The sequence below is a fragment of the Peromyscus californicus genome, unplaced genomic scaffold, assembly GCF_007827085.1.
Source record: "Peromyscus californicus insignis strain IS unplaced genomic scaffold, ASM782708v3 Scaffold_15__1_contigs__length_86483966, whole genome shotgun sequence".
Classification (NCBI taxonomy): domain Eukaryota; kingdom Metazoa; phylum Chordata; class Mammalia; order Rodentia; family Cricetidae; genus Peromyscus; species Peromyscus californicus.
The window spans coordinates 70,077,325-70,099,513 of NW_026294447.1; the positions used below are offsets into that span (position 1 = coordinate 70,077,325).

The 22,189-nt window shown below is 45.0% G+C and overlaps 1 protein-coding gene across 4 annotated transcripts in view; it reads left to right on the forward strand.

Annotated features, from left to right (window-relative positions):
* Nucleotides 1–22,189, forward strand: part of Mlh3 (mutL homolog 3) — a 37,378-nt gene that overhangs the window by 5,197 nt on the left and 9,992 nt on the right. For 2 of the 4 annotated variants that reach the window (XM_052739275.1, XM_052739274.1), the window contains exons 3-9: nt 2,890–2,988; nt 4,216–4,301; nt 5,085–5,189; nt 7,224–7,293; nt 13,800–13,871; nt 16,299–16,410; nt 18,169–18,328. In XM_052739275.1, the coding sequence (XP_052595235.1) occupies nt 2,890–2,988; nt 4,216–4,301; nt 5,085–5,189; nt 7,224–7,293; nt 13,800–13,871; nt 16,299–16,410; nt 18,169–18,328 (704 nt within the window). The remainder of the gene's footprint in view (nt 1–2,889; nt 2,989–4,215; nt 4,302–5,084; nt 5,190–7,223; nt 7,294–13,799; nt 13,872–16,298; nt 16,411–18,168; nt 18,329–22,189) is intronic. The other 2 variants (XM_052739276.1, XM_052739277.1) reach the window with 2 other exon arrangements.

Genomic DNA, 22,189 nt, shown 5'->3' on the forward strand with positions numbered 1-22,189 from the left:
ATTTTGTGAGTTTCCCCTAGAAAGTAGGATTTGGCCAAACATTTTCCAAAATATAGGCTAGATAGGTGCCTTCATAACTATATTTTTCAAATGTACTTTATTATAATGTATATATCAATCCACTTGATACATTTCTGATACAAGAAGTGTGTAATAATGTGGCTTTCAGATCAGACCATAAAGCACCACCAGAGCCTGGTCTAGGACTCTGGGTTCTCAGGTTTCGGGCAACATTAAAAGTGACATTGTTTTGGCAGTGTGTTGAGAGCCAGATGTTGGGAGACGTAAAGCTGATTTCCATCTGGCTATAATCTCAGCTTTCACTAGTAGGATAAACACTAAATATGCATCCCTGTTAAGTCTCGCATTCTGTAAAAGAATGTAAATTGTATGAATATAATTGCATATTATAATGTCTCCTTAGGATAAATATTTCTAGTTGGAGGCTCTGTTGTTAAATAAATCCTTTAGTTTTAAATATTTTTCAAATTTCCTTTCTTATGGGAAAAAGAAATTACTGTTGTAACCTCCAGAGAATTTTATAGGAGGAGAAAACCCTTTGTTTTCAGTAATGCCCTGAGACTCTCCAGTTGCTCCTAAGGCATCTTTATGTGCTTTTCAGTCTAGGTCACATGGACTGGTTTGTATGTGCTGAGTCTTATCAGAGAGGAACATCTAAGGCACCGACACCTCATCTTCCTGAAATGTAACTGCTTCTGATACAGTGCCAAAAAACAACTGGATTACGTTCAACTCTGGGGTGGTTGTTGCCAAAACAAAGGAGGAGATCTTAGCTGCCAGGCTCAGCATAAACATCTGCTCCTGTTAAGTAGATGGAGATGTTGAAACTGCTTCAGTGCACTCAGCCATCTGGATGACCAGTCAAGCTCCAAATGGAAAACAACTTTGCTATCAAAACCAGTTCATTGAAAAGATGGCACCTCACACCCTCCATTCACATGGAGTTGGCTCTTCACAGGGGGATGTTAGGACAGGATTGACCCACACATGGAAATGTAAACATGCAATAAATTACTAAGAGAAACAGTGAAGCTACACTAATTTTAGCACTTGGGAGGTAGAGGCAGGAAGACCAGGAATTGAAGGTCATCCTCAGGGACAGCTTGAGGCCAGTTGGGCTACATGAAACCAGAATTTTATTATATAAAGGTAAATTTAGGGTAATGTCATATCCCTAACCCATGGGGTTTTTTTCCTTTAAAAATATCTTCTTTTTCTAATGCATGGCTTATATGTTAGTTAAACATTTTACCACTGAGCTACAGTCCCAGCTCACTCAATCAGTCACTGTCTCTGTCTCTGTCTCTCTCTTTCATTTTATCTATCTATCTATCTATCTATCTATCTATCTATCTATCTATCTATCTATCTATTTTCGAGACAGGGTTTCTCTGTGTAGCCCTGACTGTCCTGGTACTTGATCTGTAGACCTGGCTGCCTTTGAACTCAGAGATCTGCCTGCCTCTGTCTCCCAAGTGCTGGGATTAAAGGTGTGTGCCATCACTGCCCAGCCTCAATTTTTTTTATTCTGAATTTTACAACTTTATTTTAGCTAATCTCTTGCTTCAGTTTTTGTCTGTTAGGCTTGTCTTTCAATAGATCTCTTACGTGTTCCCACTCCCCTTTTTAATTTTTTTTATTATATGCATTTGAATGTTTTTGCCTGTATGTATTCTTTGTATCATGTTCGTGCCTCATCCCATGGAGGCCAGAAGAAGGCATCAAATCCCATGGAACTAGAGTTACAGATGGTTGTGAGCCACCATGTGGGTGCTGGGAATTGAACTCAGATCCTCTGAAAGTGTAACTGGTGCTCTAGGCCCCATGTTCTCCCCTTTTCAAAACTGCCTTCACAGTTGTTTCTAAAACTCAGATCTGCTGCTCTTCCTTTGGATGGTTAGAATTTAGACTGTATCTTCCCAGACTTTGGTGTTTGAATAGAGTACCTTTCACCCACTAATTCATCTTTTTTTTTTTCAAGACAGGGTTTCTCTGTGTAGCTTTGCACCTTTCCTGCATCTCGCTCTGTAGACCAGGCTGGCCTTGAACTCACAGAGATCCGCCTGGCTCTGCCTCCCGAGTGCTGGGATTAAAGGTGTACACCACCACCGCCGGCTTTTTTTTTTTTAAGATTGATTTATTTATATGTATGAGTGATCTGTCTGCATGTATGCCTGCATGCAGGAAGAGGGCATTAGATCCCATTATAGATGGTGTTGGGTGCTGGGAACTGAACTCGGGACTTCTAGAAGAACAGCCGGTGTTCTTACCTGCTGAGCCATCTCTCCAGCCCTGCTGCTCATCCATCTTTGCACTTATTTATTCAGCACTTGTCTGTTACACTGTGGTGGGTGTTGTCACATTGAAGCTTTCCGACTTCTCAGCATTTCAGTCTACTAGGGATAGCTCCGTAACACAGTGAAATCAGGGTTACATTGTGGATAAGAGATAATTTGTGAAGGCTGCACCAGGTTGTGCATGATCATAAAGTACAACTGTGTGTCAGACAAGGCTTTCCTGACTGACTGTGCCTTGTAGGGTGTTTAGCAACACCCCAAACTTTATCTGCTGGAGTCTAGTAGCTGCATCATTTACCCAAGATACGACCATGAAAAATGTCTGAAGACATTGCCTAATATGTCCCTGCAACCTGCACATTGTGCCGTTGAAAATCACATATGTGGGCAAAGAGATGTGTTCATGTGAATAAGTTAGCAGATAATTCATTGAAAATTCTGATTTTCCATGTAGTGTTTAGTAGTGTGCCTTATGTCTTCGTTTAGTATGTAGAGAAAGAGATTTGACATCATTTTTAATAGTTTCTTTGTATGTTGAGTTCAAATTTGTAGGTTTTTCTTTTTCGTTTAGGGGTTCAGTACAGGTGCCATCCTTTTAGAAGTGATCTTATTCTTCCTTTCCTTCCAAGAGCTGAGGAAGAGAGGCCTACGCCGAGGCAGAGCGGCAGAGGTGAGAGCAGTGTGGAGGATGTGTGTGGAAACTCCGGGTGCACCCTGTCCGCTTCCTGCAGAGCCTGAGCAGTATGCGCTCTCTCTGAAGCCTGATCGGCACCAGCTGTGCCGCAGGAACCGGGAACTCCCCACGGCTCTGTTTAACGGCAGAACGAAGCGATTCAGTACATGCATTTAGATCATTTAGATCAGAAATTGCTTTTCCAGACTAGAAGTTAGTGCTGGGTGATTATGCATAGGCTGTGGTGTCTGTGACTGGGGAAATGTTTCTTATTTTTAAAGATTGAATTTCTCCATATTACAGAAAAATTCTTTTAAAAAAGCTCAAGAAACCTATTGTTTTTGTTTTGGTTGTTTTTAAAAATAGATTAAGTATATTTTTTATCAAAAGGCAACAAAATTTGAACTATAATTTTTTTCTGTACACACACTTGGAAATATTCTTTTGTTTTAAGACTTACTTAGTTTTATTTTTTGTATGGGTGTTTTTGCCTGTGTGCATGTCTGTGAACCATGTACATGCAGTGCCTTTGGCCAGGGAGGGCATCAGAGTCTCTGGAACTGGAGTTACAGATGGTTGTGAACCACCATGTGGGTGTTAGAAACCAGATTTGGGTCCTCTGCAAGAGCAGCAGGCCCTCTTAACCTCTGAGCCATCTCTCCAGGCCCCTGAAACATTGTTGTAGACCAGTGGTTCTCAACCTGTGGGTGGCGTTGCACATCAGATATTTAAATTACATACATAACAGTAGCAAAATTACAGTTACAAAGTAGCAACGGAATAATTTTATGATTGGGGGTCACAGCATGAGGAACTGTATTAAAGGGTCACAGCGTTAGGAAAGTTAAGAACCACTCTTGTGGTGGAGGAAAGCTGTCTCAGAAAGTACAGTCATAATACTAGTTTAGAAAGTAGCATCAAGCTGGGCAGTGGTGGCACACTCCTTTAATCTCAGCACTCAGGAGGCAAAGGCAAGAGTCTTTGTAAGTTTGAGGCCAGCCTGGTCTGCAGAGTGAGTTCTAGTCCAGCCAGAGTTACATAGTAAGACCCTGTCTCCAAAACCAAAGGAGTAACATCAGAACAAGTGTAGGCATGAAGTACAGACTCTGACCATTTGTAGAGTGTAGAGATAGTGTGTCTAATCTTTGGTCCTGAGGCTGTAGCTGAATAGGAGAGGACACACACCTCTGGGATCTTGATGGCAGCTGTCCCCCTTTGTCCTAGATGCTGTGGATGCTGCTGTTGTCAGTGACTCACTTCAGTCGTTGTTTTCAGAATGGAGCAATCCAGTATTTGCCCGGTACCCAGAGGTGGGTCTGCAGTCCTTTTTCGTTGCCTGTTTATAAATTTGAACTTGATTTAAGCTGGGTAATGGGCATGCACGAGAATATGAACTTGTAATTATGAATGGAAAGTAGGCAGATTTCTAGATGATTTACTTGGAAGTTAGTATTTAATGTAGAGAGGATAAGTCAGCATTTTGGAAAGTTCAAGAATTTTGTATTAAACCTGTATATTCAGTGTGAAGAGTGAATGTATTTATCCTGTCTTCCAGGGTAGTAATAGTAAGTGTTAACCATTCCAGAAAGTATCATTTCGTCTGCAGGAGCAGTTCCGGATGTCCTGGCAATGTTCTCTGATGCATTGTCACAGCATGTACTGAGTATGTTAATGAGCGTGGGTATCAGACAAGCATTTGACTGCTGATTCTTCACTTAAGACGCCTTTAAGGACTTAGTCATGAAGCATAGACAAATTGTTCTGAAATAATGCTGGGTTTTGTCAGTGTTTATAAAAAAATTGTTAATTTAGACAGCTTAATCTTAGAGCCTTTTGGATCTATAGGTTTCCTACATTCATCCTGTTTCCAGTAGGATATATGAAAATACTTGTTTGGTTGTGGTTTTATTTTTTGCAGTGCTGGGAATTGAAACTAGGACCTTGCATATGCTGGGCAGTACTCTACCATGGACCTATATATGCCAAGCCCCCCCCCCAAAAAAATGAGTATTTTAAACGACTTTGAAATCATTGGTAAAACAGTTCCACAGACATTAAAAATTAAATTATGCTTTTCCTGGGTCTCTTTCTAGGTTGCTGTTGATGTCAGCAGTGGCCAGGCTGAGAGCTTAGCAGTTAAAATTCACAACGTACTATATCCCTATCGCTTCACCAAAGAAATGATTCATTCAGTGCAGGTAAAAGCAACATTGAAATCCATGTAATGTTTAAACTAGACTAGCTTTCGTGAAATTGGATTTTTTTTTTTAATGAGAGAAACTGTGTTAGTCAAGGCATGTTGTATTAGGTTTCTCTAGAGGAACAGAATTGATTGAATGATAGATTTATTGGAATGGTGTACAGGCTGTGGTCCAGCTAGTCCAACAATGGCTGTCTACCAACAGAAGGTCCAAGAAGCCAGTAGTTGTTCAGTCCACCAGGCTGGATGTCTCAGCTGGTCTTGAGTTTGCACAGGAATCCCGAAGAAGTAGGCTGTAATGTCAGTGAAGGAATGGACTTGCCATCGAGAGTGAGGGTGAGCTGGAAAAGAGAGCAAGCTTCCTTCTTCCATGTCCTTAATAAAGGTTGCCAGCAGGAGCTAGGGCCCAGACTAAAGGTAGATCTTCACGCCTCAAAAGACCTGGATGAAAGGTGTCTCTTCTCACCTCAAAAAGTCTGAATTAAAAGTGGGTCTTCCCACTTTAAATAATTTAATTAAGAAAAAAAAATCCCTTACAGGTATACGAACCTCTTCGGTTTTAGTTAATTCCAGATGTAGTCAAGTTAACAACCAAATATAGCCATTACACATGTGTTTCTTTGTTTTTAATCTGACTGGAATCTTAAAATAATAATAATAATATTGTTATTATTGTTATCATTATTATTATTGGGTTTTTTTGTTTGTTTTTTGTTTTTGAGACAGGGTTTCTCTGTGTAGCCCTGACTGTCGTGGAACTCACTCTGTAGACCAGGCTGGCTTCAAACTCACAGAGATCCACCTGCCTCTGCCTCTCAAGTGCTGATATTAAAGGTGTGCGCCACCACGGCACTGCTGGAAACTTGAACTTTAGTCATCAGAAGAAAAATGCAGATTAATTTCGGTAGCAAAGGAAAATATCCCTAATTGTGTGTGCGAGCAGGTTTTTATGGTTCAGGCTGATAATGCCAAGGACTTTTAACATTTCTGCAGAGAATTATATTTGGATTTTATATTTTATAACACTATGACAAATGCTAACAAATTTACTTATAAATCAGCATTGTCTTTAACTGTGCAGAAAGACTCACTTTTAAGTGACCCTCTCTGTGTGAGGCTGCGAAGGTTAAGGAAGCTGTGACTGGGAAGTTCCTTAACAAAAGGGACAGCCCTGTCTCCTGTGCTTTTCCGCTGTGTCCTCTACACCGCTGTGGCTGTCTTAGCCGCCATGCCTGCGGCTTTGGAAACAGACTAGGCCGTAAGGCAGTGCCAAGGAGACAGCTACCAGGGGTTGACCTGGGCTCAGAGCAGGGGAGGATTATCCAGAGAGACCTCTGGGAGCGGGGCCTGCACAGAGGAGCCCCACAGTCTGAGCTGTTGGTGGCCTCTGCTGCTGCCTCAGACTAGCTCTTCCAAAAGGCTTTTCACAGTTGAGAATTTATACTTTAGGTGATGCATGATGCCACACACCTTTAATCCCAGTGCTTGGGAGGCAGAGACAGGAGGATCTCTGTGTGATGGAGGCCAGCCTGGTTTACATGGAGTTCCAAGTCAAGCAGGGCCACACATTGAGACCATGTCTTGAAAAAGATAAATAAATGGTTTTAGTTGTATTCATTAGCAGTCTCTGGTCATATGTGTCGCCGAGAGTGTCTCTGCTGGAAACATTGCAGAAGTACTCTGGCGTCGCCAGCTCGCTTCCCTTCCTGCCCTCAACCTGGCCCCTCACCTGTCCTTTTATCCTACCCCAGGACTGCCTCACAGTCAGCAGCACCTTACTCGGTGTTTGAAGACAAGTCTTGCTTGTGTTGATGGGGGTGAGCTCACATCTGTGCCGGAGAGCACACATGGAGGTCCGTTTCCTATCCGTGTGAATCCCAAAGGTGAAACTCACCTGTGGAGCCATCTGGCTGGCTCCTCGCTGGGTCTTGGCTGTGGGTGTTAGCGTGTAAAGTGTTCTCCTAGCTCTTTATGCAGCTAAGCCTTTGCTAATTTTTGTTAGTCTCATGTTATTTATCTAAATGAATGGCAGGTTCTCCAGCAAGTGGATAACAAGTTTATCGCCTGTTTAATGAGCACGAACATGGAAGAGGATGGCGCAGGTAAGCGTCGGGTTTGCTCTAGTTCGTAGGCCGTCTGGGGCTCCGATAATCGTCTTTTACAGTGTTTGGAGGATGGCAACTTGTGTGGGGTCAACAGCTTGAACTTGTGATTTCAGTGGCTTCAAGACTCTGAAACAAGTCTTAAAGCCCATGAACTCTAAGTGTGTTGACACACACACACATCAGTAAGATGCAGAGCAAATTTTGGTCTTTGGAGATGTAGCCCAGGATCGCCTCATATTCATGCTATCCCAATGCCTCAGCCTGACTGCTGGGATTACAGGCCGACACCACACCACACCCGGTTCATTCAACTATTAATGGTAGTCACCTCAGAAATAAGAATGAAGGTGGGCTTTTACTCCCTTAAAATATCTTATGTTGTAGACTTTTTAATGGCGTGTGTGTGTGTGTGTGTGTGTGTGTGTGTGTGTGTGTGTGTGACACGTGGAGGCCAGAGGTGACTTGAGGTGCCTTCCTCTAGTACTTCCCACCCTACTTTTTGAGACAAGGTTTCTTGTAAACCTGGGGCCCACTGTTTCGACTAGACTGGCTGTCCAGCAATACCCCTGCCTCACCTGCCCATCTCTGCCTCCCCCATTGTTGCAGCTCCAGGTGTGGGCCGCCACACCCCGGGTTTATGTCGAGGCTAGGCATCTCACATCTTCATGCCTGCACAGCAGGTATTTATTTTACCACTGAGCTCCCCAGCCTCTCCCTTCAATGACTGTATGTATACACGGGTGCTTACCTGTACAGATGGAAATTAAAGCATAACCTTGGGTGTCATGTTCAGGAATGCTATCCATCTCCTTTTTTGAGGGGGCAGGCGGTTTCAAGACAGGGTTTCTCTGTGTAGTTTTGGTGCCTTTCCTGGATCTCTCTCTGTAGACCAGGCGGGCCTCGAACTCACAAAGATCTGCCTGCCTCTGCCTCCCGAGTGCTGGGATTAAAGGCGTGCACCACCGCCGCCCGGCTATCCATCTCTTTGAGACAGGAGATCACCAGTTAGGCTAGACGGGCTGGCCAGTGAGCCCCAGGGATCTTCAGTTTTGAGATCACAAGTGTGCACCAGGTATTTTGACTTGGATTCCAAGGATCTTACTCAAGTCCTTGTGTTTACGTGGCACGTGTGGTCCTCATTGACCCATCCCTCCAGCTCCTTTTACAGTGTTTTCATCAACAGTAGTAAGTTTATGGACGTTTATACAATGTGTTCTGCTAGGTTTGTCAAGAGTTACTCAGAATCAGGAGGCTGGAGAGCTGGTTCAGTGGTTAAGAGCACTGGCTGCTCTTCCAGAGGACCTAGGTTAGATTCTCAGCATCCACATAGTGACTTACAGCTGCCTGTAACTCAAGTTCTAGGGCATCTGACTCCCTCCCTCTCCTGGCCTCCTCAAGCACCAGGCATGCATGTGGTGCTCAGATGTATAGTTAGGCAAAACATACAGTTTTTAAAAAATTATACAGAACCAGGTAGTAATTTGCTTTACTAAGACAATAGTTCCTACATAAATCACTCAACAAATTTCGTTTGAATGCTTATTGTTTGCTAGGGACTGTACCAGGCCCTCAGGGTACAATGATAGGAAAAAGCAGATGTGTTAGAGAAATAGATTATCATACAAACACATAAAATTTTAATGTAGCTCTTATGGAGAAGTAGAAGATGGTGTAAGAAGTGATCCTGGGAGATTTGATTTTGTCAGGGAGGTCGGCAGACGGTTCTTGGTAAAATGAGTCTGAAGTCTGAACATGTCAAATGAGACAGTGAAGAAGTATCTTGTCATTTCCTGTCAGGTGGCAGCAGGCTAGGAAGCGTGGAGATGGAGCTGGGAAGGAAGTAGTGGCCAGGCCTTACATGTCTGTTTGTCATGCTTTGCTCTGTCCCAACACCGGCTGGACACAATTGGATGTTTCCTATTCCTTGTCTTTGGGATGCTATGTGTCATATCCTGTTGTGTTTTCGAAGGATTTATCTAGTTGCAGTTTGGAGAATGGACTGAGTTGGGCTGGAGTGCTGGGAACTCCACAGAGACAGTTAAGAAGAAGATGGCAGCACCTGAGAAAGAATGATTACCTAGGAGCGTGGTAGGCTAAGGAATGTGAAAGCATTGGGGCTGGGTGTGGCGTCCTGTACACATAACCCAGTACTCAAGACCAAGGCAGGAGGACCGGCACTGGTGCAAGGCTAGATGGTGTAGCCTGGGCTACCTCAAATGAAACAGAACAATGTGGAGGGAAAGTCGACAGGGCCTGGTGATGGACTGTTTTGAGAGAGGTATATCAAAGGTAACTCCTTGTTTTCTGACCTCCAAGTGAATGATGTTGCAAGACCAGATTAGAGGTGGAGCAGGTTGGGAGGCTAAAAATCACAAGTTTAATCTAAATTCTCTTTGAAATGTTCAAGAGGAGACGGCAGGAATGTGTTTGGCTGGTGCAAGTGTGGACTAGAGTGTTCTGACTTGGTGATGATAAATTTGAGTTGTCAGCATAAAGGTGGTTTTGGGTGGTGTAAGCTTTATCACCTAGAAATGTGAAGAGTGAGGAGAAGCCCTGAATCCAACATATAACAGCTGAGTAGAAAGCAGACCAGCAGAAGAGGCGAAGGAATCGCCAGAGGAACAGAGAAAATGGAAGGTTGTTGTAGCCAGGACCTCACACCAGCTGCTGCTCTGTTGTTTGCTAAGGGGAGGCCTGTTCAGTGTTGTGACAGGGGAGACTTTGGCACCCAGAGCTGTCTGGAAGAGCTGGGGCACAAGCCATTACTGCTCCTGGGGACTGTAAGCAAAGACTCAGAAATCTGAGACCTGGGAGGACACGACCAGCAGAGAGTGAGGAGACTTTTTTTGATGAGAATTTTGAGCATAGTTACATTTGTCTGCCTGTGTCTGTGGACTTGTGTCACTTAGTTTGAATTACCCACAGTCAACTAAGGTCAGAATATTATGTGGAAAATTCCAGAAATAAGCAACTGGTAAATCTTACCCTAGGATACATTTGTTCAGTTACGATATTCTAAAGAATAAATTTATTCTGTAAATATCAAGTACCTATTATGTAGAATTCTATTTTGTGTGCTAAGAATATAACATGAAAATATCTGTTCTCACAGAACTTCTATTCTGTCCTGTTGGAATATCAAAACATGGCTTTCATGTGAATAAATTGTCTTCTGTATTCTGCTTCCTTCAAGAAACGAAAAGTTCATAAGCATCCTGTAGACAAGGGAAAGATAAGTCCTTCTTCCAGTCAGTACAGGTTGGATTTCCTAGTGCTCCTGGATTTGGTGCTTTGTGTTGGTCATTAAAGCCGCTCCCTTGCAGGGGATGGTTTATTCCATTGTTTTGCCTAGTGCCAGATGTTCAGTGTTCATCAGAAACAGCTGCCACTCTTCCTAGCCTCAAAGAAAGCTAGTAGTCAAGCTGGAGGACACTCCTGTGTTATGCCTGCTGTCAGAAGTCTGCTTTGGGGCCTGGGGAGGCTCAGTAAAGTGTTTGCCTCACAAGCTACAGAACCTGAGGTCAAGGCCAGAAAAGCTCTGGGGTGTGTGTGCAATCAAAATACATCGTGGAAGTACATGAAATTCTCAAAGAATGATAAAAATTTTGAAGATACTATGTTAGAATACGGGTAAGGAAATAAGGAAACAAAAATCCCAAATCCACATCCTTTGTCTATTCTTCAATTTTAAATAATTCTAATATGTGTCATAAAAAATTTTAAAACATATTTAAAGAGAACAAATTAAAAGAAAGTATATGACACATTTTTATGTAGATGCCATGATAAAATACTCTCCTTTGTTTCTAACCTAAAAAAATTAGTGTAGGCCGGGCGGTGGTGGCACACTCCTTTAATCCCAGCACTCGGGAGGCAGAGGCAGGAGGATTTCTGTGAGTTCGAGGCTAGTCTGGTCTACAAAGCAAGTTCCAGGACAGCCAGGACTCTGTTACACAGAGAAACCCTGTCTCGAAAAACCAGAAAAAAAATTAGTATAATAAATTAATTAATTAAAAAAGCTGGGTGTGCTGGCTTGCGCTTAAAATCCCAGTGCTGGAGAGGCACGAAGACAGGTGGGTCCCTGGGGCACACAGGCCAGCGAGACTAGTCCTTGGTGAGCTCCAAGTTGGGAGAGACCCTTCTCAGAAAGGAACCACACCTGAGATTGCCCTGGGCTTGTACACACCCAGGAAAAAAAGGAAGTCCGTTGGGGGGTGTGGGGGCGTTGCTTTATTGGCAGAATGCTTACACATCGGGCAGGAGGATGAGAAGTTCAATGTCACCTTCAACTACATAGGAAGTCTGCAGCCAGCCTGCGCTACCGTGAACCTTGTCTCAAAAATAAAAAGTGAATTGTCTGTTTCCTTTTTCTTTAAATCTTAGGCTTTCGTGCTGTGAGTCTGATAGTATCTCCCTAGTTTCATTTCTGTAGCTCTGATAAAATACCCTGACAAAAAGCAATTTAGGGAAGGAAGAGTTTAATTCAGCTCAGGATCCAGACCGCATTCTCTCCGCAGAGGTCAGGCAGGATGAAGAAGCTGGTCACGTCACACCGTAGTCTAGAGAAGAGAGGCCAGTGCAGGCTTGCCGTCTCTTGGTTGGCTTTGTGGGCTCTTTCCGTTCAGGCCACAAACCCGGGGCATGGTGCCTCAGACTTTTAGGCAACTTAATCAAAACTGTCATCTGTACACATGCCCCCAGGCAGCCTGTTCTGATAGTGTTCTCTGTGATTTCCATTGTGTCAGGTGGCAGTAAAACTGTCCCTGTATCATAGAAAAATGTTTCATCTTTTAATAGAAATAGGAAAAAGACATTTTCTGTTTTGATCAAATTCAAGAGAAGAGCTTTTGTTTCAATATGATTAATGGCAATAAGCTTCAATCTATTGGTCAAAAATAATGCAAATGCAGCCTTTCAAAGTTATAATAATGTCATGGAGAATTGTCCTGTCCCTGAGATTTCCCTGTAGGTTTGACTCCAAACCCTTTGCTCTCTTGCTTGTACTTGAAAGTCTGAAGCCCTGCTCTTAAAAGTGAGGCCTGTATAGGGTGAGAGATGGCTCAGTGGTTAACAAGCCACACAGCTGCTCAAGAATTCTGTCTCCAACACCCTCGTCAGGTGGCTCACAGCTGCCCATGGCTCCACTTCCAAGGGAATTCAACATGTGTGGTTTCTGTGAGCACCTGCACTCATGTGCACAAATGTGCACCCGCTCCCACACAGACACACAACTACACATAATCAAAAGTATTTTTAATTAAAGTTTTTATTTTATTTTACTTAAAAGTTTTATATGTATGAATGTCTTCCCTCCATGTATGCATGTGCATTATATGTGTGCAGTACATGTGGATACCAAGAAGAAGGCCTCAATTGCTGGAACTGGTTATGAGCAATTATAGTTATGAGCTCCCATGGAAGTGCTAGAAACCAAACCCAGGTCTTCTGGACAAGAAACAAGTGTTCTTAACTGCTGAGACATCTTTCCAGCTCCCATAAAAAATTTTTTAAAGTGGGGCCAGTACGCAGGATCATCTAGGAGTCAGTTAGAATTGCAGAAGCCTGGGCCCCACTGTTGACCTCTTGACCAGATTCTTCGTCTGAATCTGTTCCCAGGTGACAGATTCACCCAGGAGAGCTTGGGGAGGCAAGCTATAACTGCAGCCTGTGAGTAGACACAGTGAGGGTCTGTTTCTCTGCAGCCAGGGAGGTCATGGTCTTGACATCCTTACATGGTTAGGAAAAAGCAACCGAAGGCTTCCTGACACAGCCACAGCACATGCAGTCGTCAGTGTCCATAAATAAAGTTTTATTGGGACGTGGCTGTAGTGGCACAGATTGTGGCTGCTTTGCTCAGAACGAATGGATGCGCCGTCATGACAGAATCCATGTGGCCTAAAAAGCATAAAATATTTCCTTTCTGCCTCTTGGTAAAAAAACAAAAACAAAAAACATCCTGGCCTCTGATCTAAAGTGTTTAAGCCTGCTCCTCTTGAGTTAGGAATGGCTGGCAAATCAAGATCCATTGAGTATAATGTATACAGTGCATTATCTAATAATTCTTCATTATAGTAAAGTTGAATTAATAAAGCCAAGCCTGTATTGAATAATTTTAAAATTTTAACCTTTTCTAAATGAAATATTGATGAGTTAAAGAGTTTTTCACCAGGGATGGATTTGTTGATAATTTCAAGTTTTTTTTTAAAATATAAATAATAATTGAGTTGGGTGTGGTAGAGCATAACTTTAGTCCCAGTACTTGGGAAGCAGAGGCAGGTGGAACTCTGTGAGTTCAAGGCCTGATCTATAGAGCAAGTTCCAGACCAGTTAGGGCTGTATAGCAAGACCCTGTCTCAAAAAATAAAAAAGTACAATTGAATCGACTCAGTATATCTTATATTTATGTCATTAAATGGGTTGAATAAACCTTACTCTCCCTCCATATTTTATGATTCTTTTAATCTCGAGATTGGAAACTCCAGTAATTGTGGATGGTTTTGCAGGTGGAAACCTTCTAGTCTTGGTAGATCAGCACGCTGCCCATGAGCGAGTCCGTTTGGAGCAGCTTATTACTGGTAAGCCTTGTCTGCAACTGGAGATTCCAGACTCCCAGTGCAGTTAATACACCTAGAAGAGTTTCCTTGCTGTGCTTGTGAGGAAGGATGCATTGTGTGTTTGAAAAATTAGGCTGACGTCATCCAGTCTGAAAACCAATGAAAGACTGCAAATAGTTTGCTTTGCCAATTCAAACACGTGGGTCTGACCGACTTGGTCAAAGGCGTATTTCCTATATATTTATTCTCCACCCAGACCTGCAGAAGGACTGAGCTAGTTTACTGTGACACCCAGCACAGAGGTATGCTCTCCAGTGCCTGTTCACTCTCACTGAGTCTTCCTCACAATTCACAAAGTCCTTTAATACTTTTATTTTAAAATCTTGTTTATTTGGGTGCAGGTAATGTGATCAAATGGACCTAATTCTAAAAGTTGCAAAAGGAAATATAACAAAGCATCCTTTATAACCTGGTCTTTCATTTCATCTTATTTCTCTTCTCATGGGTAGCTAGTATCAGTACTATTGAAATGTATCTTTCCAAAGTGTCTGTGCTGTTTGGTTTGGTTTGGGTTTGGTTTTTGGAGATAGGGTTTCTCTAGGTCGATGTTTCATGAACTGGAATGGCAATAATGTCACTGCCATTTTCTTTGCCCTTATAAAATGAAGACCCCCTCCCCCCAATAAAAAAAAAACAAAAAAACCCTAGGTGTATTTTGTCAGGTGATGCTGGTATACGCCTTTAATCCCAGCACTCAGGAGACAGAGGCAGGTGGGTCTCTGTGAGTTCGAGGCCAGCCTGGTCTACAGAGTGAGTTCAGGACATCCAGAGCTGTTACGCAGGGAAACCCTGTCTCGAAAAACAAACAAATGAAAGCCCAAGAATTTGGAAAGATACAGTCAAAACAATGGTAGAAAAATTACTTACTTTGAGTAAGGATTTAAATTTTGAGCTCCCCTTACTCATTTGGTGGGTGAAACACTGGTTTGAGAAACGTGTGGGCTGTGGCTCTGGTCAGGAATTTCGCAGCAGCAGGAGGGTAGTTGGCCAGTCTCATTTGTCAGCAAATCAAGCATTATGTTCAGTTCTCTAAATAGCAAGCTGACGTTTGCTGCTGCAGTGTCTAGATTTTGTGGTAATTTTGCACAAACCTATCTTCATGGCAAGCACATGTTAAGCTGGTGGAGACCCTTTACACTGAGCTCTCAACTTTAGATCTTGGAGTTACAGTTGTTAGCTGCCATGTGGGTTCTGGGAATTGAACCCAGGTCCTCTGGAAGTGCTCTTAACTGCTGAGCCATCTCTCCAGCCCCAAGCTCTTGGCTTTAAAAAGGCTGATGACCACAAGAAATGAACTGGCTGTGCAAAATCATGAGATTTTGCATAAAAAAAATTGTCAGAAGAAGAAAGAGAGATCAAGAGGCTTGCTCTTTCCATGGCTTACCCAAGACCATAACAATTATTAAAGCTGTTGGCTGTGGTGTGGAGCAGTTAGGGATTGTGGCAAAGAATCTCAGGCTAAGGATGTCATCAAAGAAAACTTGAAATGCAAGAAGTGAACAAATAAAAACTTGGGCTCATTAAAATGAACTTACGGGTCACTGAGATAGCTTAGCTGGCAAACAGTTGCCATGCAAGCCTGACAACCTGAGTCAGTCCCGTCACCCCCATGAAAGTACAAGGAGAGAAGTGACTCCCCAGAAGTGTCCTCTACTCTCCATGTGTGGGCCGTGGCTTGTATGTAGCCCCCACCGTTCACCCACATCACACACCACACACATGCACCATAATAAGTAATATGGACTGGAGAGAGAGCTCAGAAGTTAAAAGCACTGGCTGCTCTAACAGAGGATCCAGGTTTAATTCCTAGCACCAACATGGCAGCTCACAACTGTCTGTAACTCCAGTTCCACAGGTTCTGATGCCCTCTCCTGGCCTCTGTAGGCACCAGGCACACATGTGGTGCATAGACATACATGTGGACAAAACACCCGTACACATAAAAATTTTTAAATTAAATAGTGATATATTTTTTTAATGCCCACCTAAACTAATTTGCTCTATAGGGCCTGCACCATTTGAGAATAATACTGGCAAATTCTTTTCAAAGACTGAGAAACCTTTCTGAAGGAACCAAGAAACCCTCTTGACTTAACTTATAGACATCATGCCACAGTATATATCTCTGTGTTGATACCACATATTAACTATAGGAACACTGCCTTGTTCATTGGGATGTAAGAGTTTAGTCTTCTAGTTCTAATTTTGAAAAACTGCTAAAATGTCTGGCTATCCTTGGTTTGCTGTTAGAATTCAGATTGTAGGCCTGAACACTGAACACACTTAGTTCGAGAGAACTTTCACTGTGGCCATGCCTCACCAAGCATCTTTAACTGAATGTAACAGTCTTCCCTTCTTATTCTTTTCTCATTATCTCTCTCCCAATAGACTCCTACGAGAAGCAGCCTCCACACAGCTCTGGTCGGAAAAAACTTCTGTCTTCCACGATAATTCCTCCACTAGCCATCACGGTATCAGAGGAGCAGAGGCGACTCTTACGGTTAGTAACACCTCGAGGGCATGATGCAGGTAGTGTAAAGCTTTACAAGAACATCCTGAGGTTTCTGCGTAAATAGTCCATGTTTTTCAGAAAAGGAAGCCAAGACAAGAGTGGTGGTGCATGGCTTACCCGAGGTCCTAACAGTTAGCTGTGGAGCAAGCACTCAGAGCCTGTCTTCTGACCCCAAACGCCATGCTTCCCACTCTAACCTAGCTCTTGAGTGTAGGATAGAATTTCCCTGATAATTTTTTCCAGCAGTTAGCTTAGAACACTCTACTCGTTTCTTGGAACAGCCAAGTGTTTATGCTGTACTGTTTCTGAGAGCAATGTTAGGGAAGTAATTGCTTCCATTCTTGTGTCTTGGTCCATTCTAGATTCTTCATTACCATAATCTTATTAGGAAGAAGCCAAGCCCTGTGCTGCCAGGGTGAGGCAAGCCCTGGAGCATGTCACAAGCTAGGTCGTTTTCCCACTTGTGGACAGCATCAGTTATTGAAAATGAAAAGACTGTCAGTCCACTTCAGGTTTGGATGTTCACTGCGCCAATGCAGCGTTTCCCCTAGAGCACACTCACTTACTTACTGCCCCCAGCACCCCCAGTCAGGACGGCTCAGTTCTTGGGGCTGTTAATTACCTCTCTCTCTTTTATGATTCAGAACATTTCAGAGCTTTTCTTTGAGCCAGATTTCTTTAAATGCATTCAGTTGGTTAGTTCTTTAGTGGAGAATGAAAACTTAGGAATAAGGTTTGGAAGCAAATTGGTTCTCTCAATAGAGAAATGGAAGGAAAAAAGGTTACTGCACAGTAGTTCTCCCTTACATGTGATGATGGGTTTACCCCAGGACTTCAGCAGATCCCTGGAAATGGCACCCCAAGCCCTGTGTGTATATCGTTTCCCTGTAGACTCCCACCTTACACCACGGCTGTCCACATGTCCTGTACCGTGATCACTCTGTCCTCCTGATTTTATGCTTGCTGCCTCCTCTGCATCACTACGAATGTGTTTGGGGACATTATGAAATAAAATAAGGCTTACTTGAGCATAAAAGCTGCCATACTAGGCTGGGTTCAATGCTTAAGACACTTACTGCTTTTGCAGAGGACCCAGGTTTGGGTCCTAGCAACCACATGAAGTCTCACAACCAACTGTAACTCCAGTTGCAGAGGATCCGATGCCCTCTTCTGGACTCCGCAGGTGCCAGGCAAGCATGTGGTCCACACATATATATAGGCTAATAGTAATGCACATGGGATACAAATATAATAAATAAATCTTTTTTAAAAACACCGATACTGGAGTAGTCATCTGATAACTAAGTGGTTAACAGGTATGTGGCATGTACAGTGTGGATATGCTGGAGGGCAGGCCACTTCAGTGGGACAGCTGGAGATTTGATCAGACTTCTTAGCAGCAGGCAGTTTAAACTTTATGGCTGGAGATGCATATGTTTAGCATGTGCAAGGCCCCAGTTCAGTCCCCAGAATAAAGAAAGAAAAAAAAAGTTTACTTCTGGAATTTTCCATGTAGTTTTTTGGATCACGGTCAGCCACAAGTAACTGAATTCTTAGAAAGCGTAACTGTGAATGAGAATTACTGTAATTGAAAAGGAAATTTGATAATAAAATCCTAAACACATATAAGGATAAGGAAAACAATACAGCTTCCAAAGGTCATGGAAGCTTTTGAAAAGGACCAAGTTTCTGGCACTCGCACTGAAGGAGTGAAGTCATGCATTTACATCTGGGCTTTCTCCTTAGGTCTTACCACAAACATCTAGAAGATCTGGGACTTGAATTGATCTTCCCAGATGCTAGTGAGTCTTTGATCCTTGTGGGAAAAGTGCCACTCTGCTTCGTGGAAAGAGAAGCCAGTGAACTTCGAAGAGGAAGATGTACCGTGACTAAGAGTATCGTGGAGGTGAGATACGTCTTCAGTGCCCGGGAAGCAGCTGAATGTCACTAACTTCAGTGTTCGTCTTTAGTCAGCACGCAGTTGTGGCCCGGTCAGCGTGCCAGGCGCTTGAGATGTGAAGATGAATTAGCCCTCAGTAAGGAGGACGGACACTTAGTTACAGTGCAGTGGAGTGTGGAGAGTAGAGATGTCCAGAAGTGTTAGAGAGAGCTGCTCATGTGGCACCTGTTGGTCGGCCCAGCGCTCAGAGCCTAAGGAGTAAGCAGTTTAAAGCTAACTAGGGTTTCACAGTGAGACTCTGTCTCATGGGGGTGGGGGGTGGAGAGAGAGAAGTTAAGAGTACTTGCTGCTCTTGCAGAGGACCCAGGTTCTGTTCCCAGCACCTGTATGTGTTGGCAACTGAGTTCCAGGGGCTCCAGTGCCCTTTCCTGGCCTTCATGGGCATCAGGCACACATGTGAAGCATTTACATACTTCAGGCAAAACACTCAGAGGCAGCCAGATGGCTCAGCAGGTCAAGGTGCTGCAGCTACGTCTGACCTGAGTTCGATCCTCAGGACCTCCCTCAGTCTGTCCACTGACCTCCACGTACACACCACGGCATGTGTCCATGCATGCATGACTGCACACATATGCATCTACATATGACTAATGTAATAAAATAATGCACAAAAACGAGAAGATAGACGTAGGGGCTGTTAGGATACATGGTAGGCTTGGGAACGGCTGGAAGCAGGCTGAGGAGTTAAAGCTTTTGTACTTACTGGTCGCCATATGATTTGACTGAGTCGGTGGTGGTGGGAATGGAAAGTGGACAGATTTGACACTCCAGAGGATTTGGTCGAGGACACACGGGGAAATAGAGGAGAAGAGATACATTACAGTGACCCTGAGCATTCTAGTTGGATGAGGACAGTGGAGCTTCTGAAGAGGAAGGCAGGAACAGCGGAGCGCCTGCTGGGGTGACTGTGACCTCAGCGCAGAGACGGTGTCTTCAGGTACAGGGTGCCGGGGCCTGGCAGACTGCACTCTTGCATCCAGAGAAGAACTCTGGGTTGTGTGTATCTGTTGGCGATACCAGCATGCACATTTGGTGATGTGGGAAGGTGAAGAAGTGCCCAGAGACAGTGAGACTGAGAGGGAGGGGCAAAGGCAGAGCCTGTAGAACAGGCTCTGAGGGTGTGTGAGGACAGGGAGTGATGCTGCAGGAGAGCTGTGAGGTGACTGGAAATGCTGAGGAGGGAAGAGCCCAGGAAAGGGAACATCGCCTCAGCCGAGGGGAGCTGTAAACCAGAGGAAGTAGTTAACAGTGGCCAGACAGTAAAACATGCGCAGTTGGGGTTGGCGATGACTCTCTCGGGTGATCTGGAATCATGCCATTGGGATGAGATCTGACAGATGGGTGAGCATGGTGGTCAGGAGTGGAGCCTGATAACTCACCCAAGAACCCTGGCCAACCTGCTGTCATACACTCTAATTCCAGCACGTAGGAGGCCGAGGCAGGGGGATTACAAGCGTGAAGCTAGCCTGAACTACATAATTCTAGGCCAACTAGCCTGGGTTACATAGGACACCCCTCCCTCCCTTCCTCCCTCCCTCCCTCCTTCCCTCCCTCCCTCCCTCCCTCTTTCCCTCTCTCTCTCTCAAACAAACAAACAAACAAAACCAAAAAGACTGGGAATGTAGGTCAGTGGTTGCCTAACACATACAAAGCCCTAGATTTCCGTCAGTAGCTCTGAGGAAAAAAGACACCAAAACCTCTGGCTGTAGACAGAGGGAGATGGGGTGGTGACTGGAGGTTAGAAGTGGTTGAGTTCCCATGTAAGGGACAGGGGACTGCAGATGAGGCTGCGGGATGGGGCTGTGGACAGGGCTGCAGACAGGGCTGCAGACGGGGCTGTGGACAGGGCTGCTGACCGGGCTGTGGACAGGGCTGTGGACAGGGCTGCGGACAGGGCTGCGGACAGGGCTGCGGACAGGGGACTGCAGATGAGGCTGCGGGATGGGGCTGTGGACAGGGCTGTGGACAGGGCTGTGGACAGGGCTGTGGACAGGGCTGCGGACAGGGCTGTGGACAGGGCTGCGGACAGGGCTGTGGACAGGGGACTGCAGATGAGGCTGCGGGATGGGGCTGTGGACGGGGCTGTGGACGGGGCTGCGGACAGGGCTGCGGACAGGGGGTTGCGGACAGGGCTGTGGACAGGGCTGTGGACGGGGCTGCGGACGGGGCTGCGGACAGGGCTGCGGACAGGGCTGCGGACAGGGGGTTGCGGACAGGGGGCTGCGGACAGGGCTGCGGACAGGGCTGTGGACAGGGCTGTGGACAGGGGACTGCAGATGAGGCTGCGGGATGGGGCTGTGGACAGGGCTGCGGACAGGGCTGCGGACAGGGCTGCGGACAGGGCTGCAGACAGGGCTGCGGACAGGGCTGCGGACAGGGCTGCGGACAGGGCTGCGGACAGGGCTGCGGACAGGGCTGTGGACAGGGCTGTGGACAGGGGGCTGCAGACAGGGCTGCAGACAGGGCTGCGGACAGGGCTGCGGACAGGGGGCTGCGGACAGGGCTGCGGACAGGGCTGCGGACAGGGCTGCGGACAGGGCTGCAGACAGGGCTGTGGACAGGGCTGCGGACAGGGCTGCGGACAGGGCTGCGGACAGGGCTGCAGACAGGGCTGTGGACAGGGGACTGCAGACAGGGCTGTGGACAGGGCTGCAGACAGGGCTGCAGACAGGGCTGTGGACAGGGCTGCAGATGGGGCTGTGGACATTTTGTTCTAAGATGGAAGGAAGACACTGAAGACTGAGAGGCGCCCCCAATGCCAGCCCTTTTGTTTTCTTCCTTTCCAAGTGGCCTGTTGGCGACAGCCTCAGCCCTGTGTTCAGCGGAGCTCTTTTCCGGCCACACAGCTCATCTCTTCTCAGACTCGTTCTAGGTTTGGATTCAAATTGTGTCAAATCCAAAAGATGGGATCTGTGAGAGTCTTACTGTAATTCAATACCTAAAGTTTTAACCAGGAAATTATAATAAAAACCCCTGAAGTGACTTCAAAGACTACTCTTAAAGAGTTTACTTCAAATGAAAACAAAGCGTATGGTTTCAGAAACTCTGATTACATTAAGTCAGGCTGATGGGAAGATTTGTTGATTTTGGGAGAAGTTGGAGCAGTTCAGTGTCAAGGGAGGTAACTTTGTGAATCCTAGCAACCACAGCCGTTGATACATTTTTTTTTTCTGAGACAGGGTCTCACTATGTAGGACTGGCTGTCCTAGAACTCACTCTGTAGCCCAGGCTGGCCTCAAACTCAGAGATTCACCTGCCTCTGCCTCCTGAGCGCTGGGATTAAAGGCGTGCGCCACCATGGTCCAGCTCACTGATACATTCTTTTTTTTTTTTTTTTTTTGGTTTTTTGAGACAGGGTTTCTCCATGTAGTTTGGTGCCTGTCCTGAATCTTGCTCCGTAGACCAGGCTGGCCTCGAACTCACAGAGATCTGCCTGGCTCTGCCTCCCAAGTGCTGGGATTAAAGGCATGCGCCACCACCGCCAGGCCACTGATACATTCTTTTTTTTTTTTTTTAAGCCTCATTTTATTTTATTTAAATTTATTTTAACTTTATTTTATATGCATTGGTGTGAAGGTGTCAGATCCTGGAGATCTGAACTTACAGACAGTTGTGAGCTGCCATGTGGGTGCTGGGAATTGAACCCTCGTCCTCCGGAAGAGCAGCCAGTGCTCTTAACCATTGAGCCATCTCTCCAGCCCCACTGATACATTCTTAATAGCCTGTGTTCCAGCTTGATGTCTGAGCCTTTTTTTTTTTTTGGAGACAGGGTCTCATTCTGTAGCTCTGGCCTTGAACTCACAGATC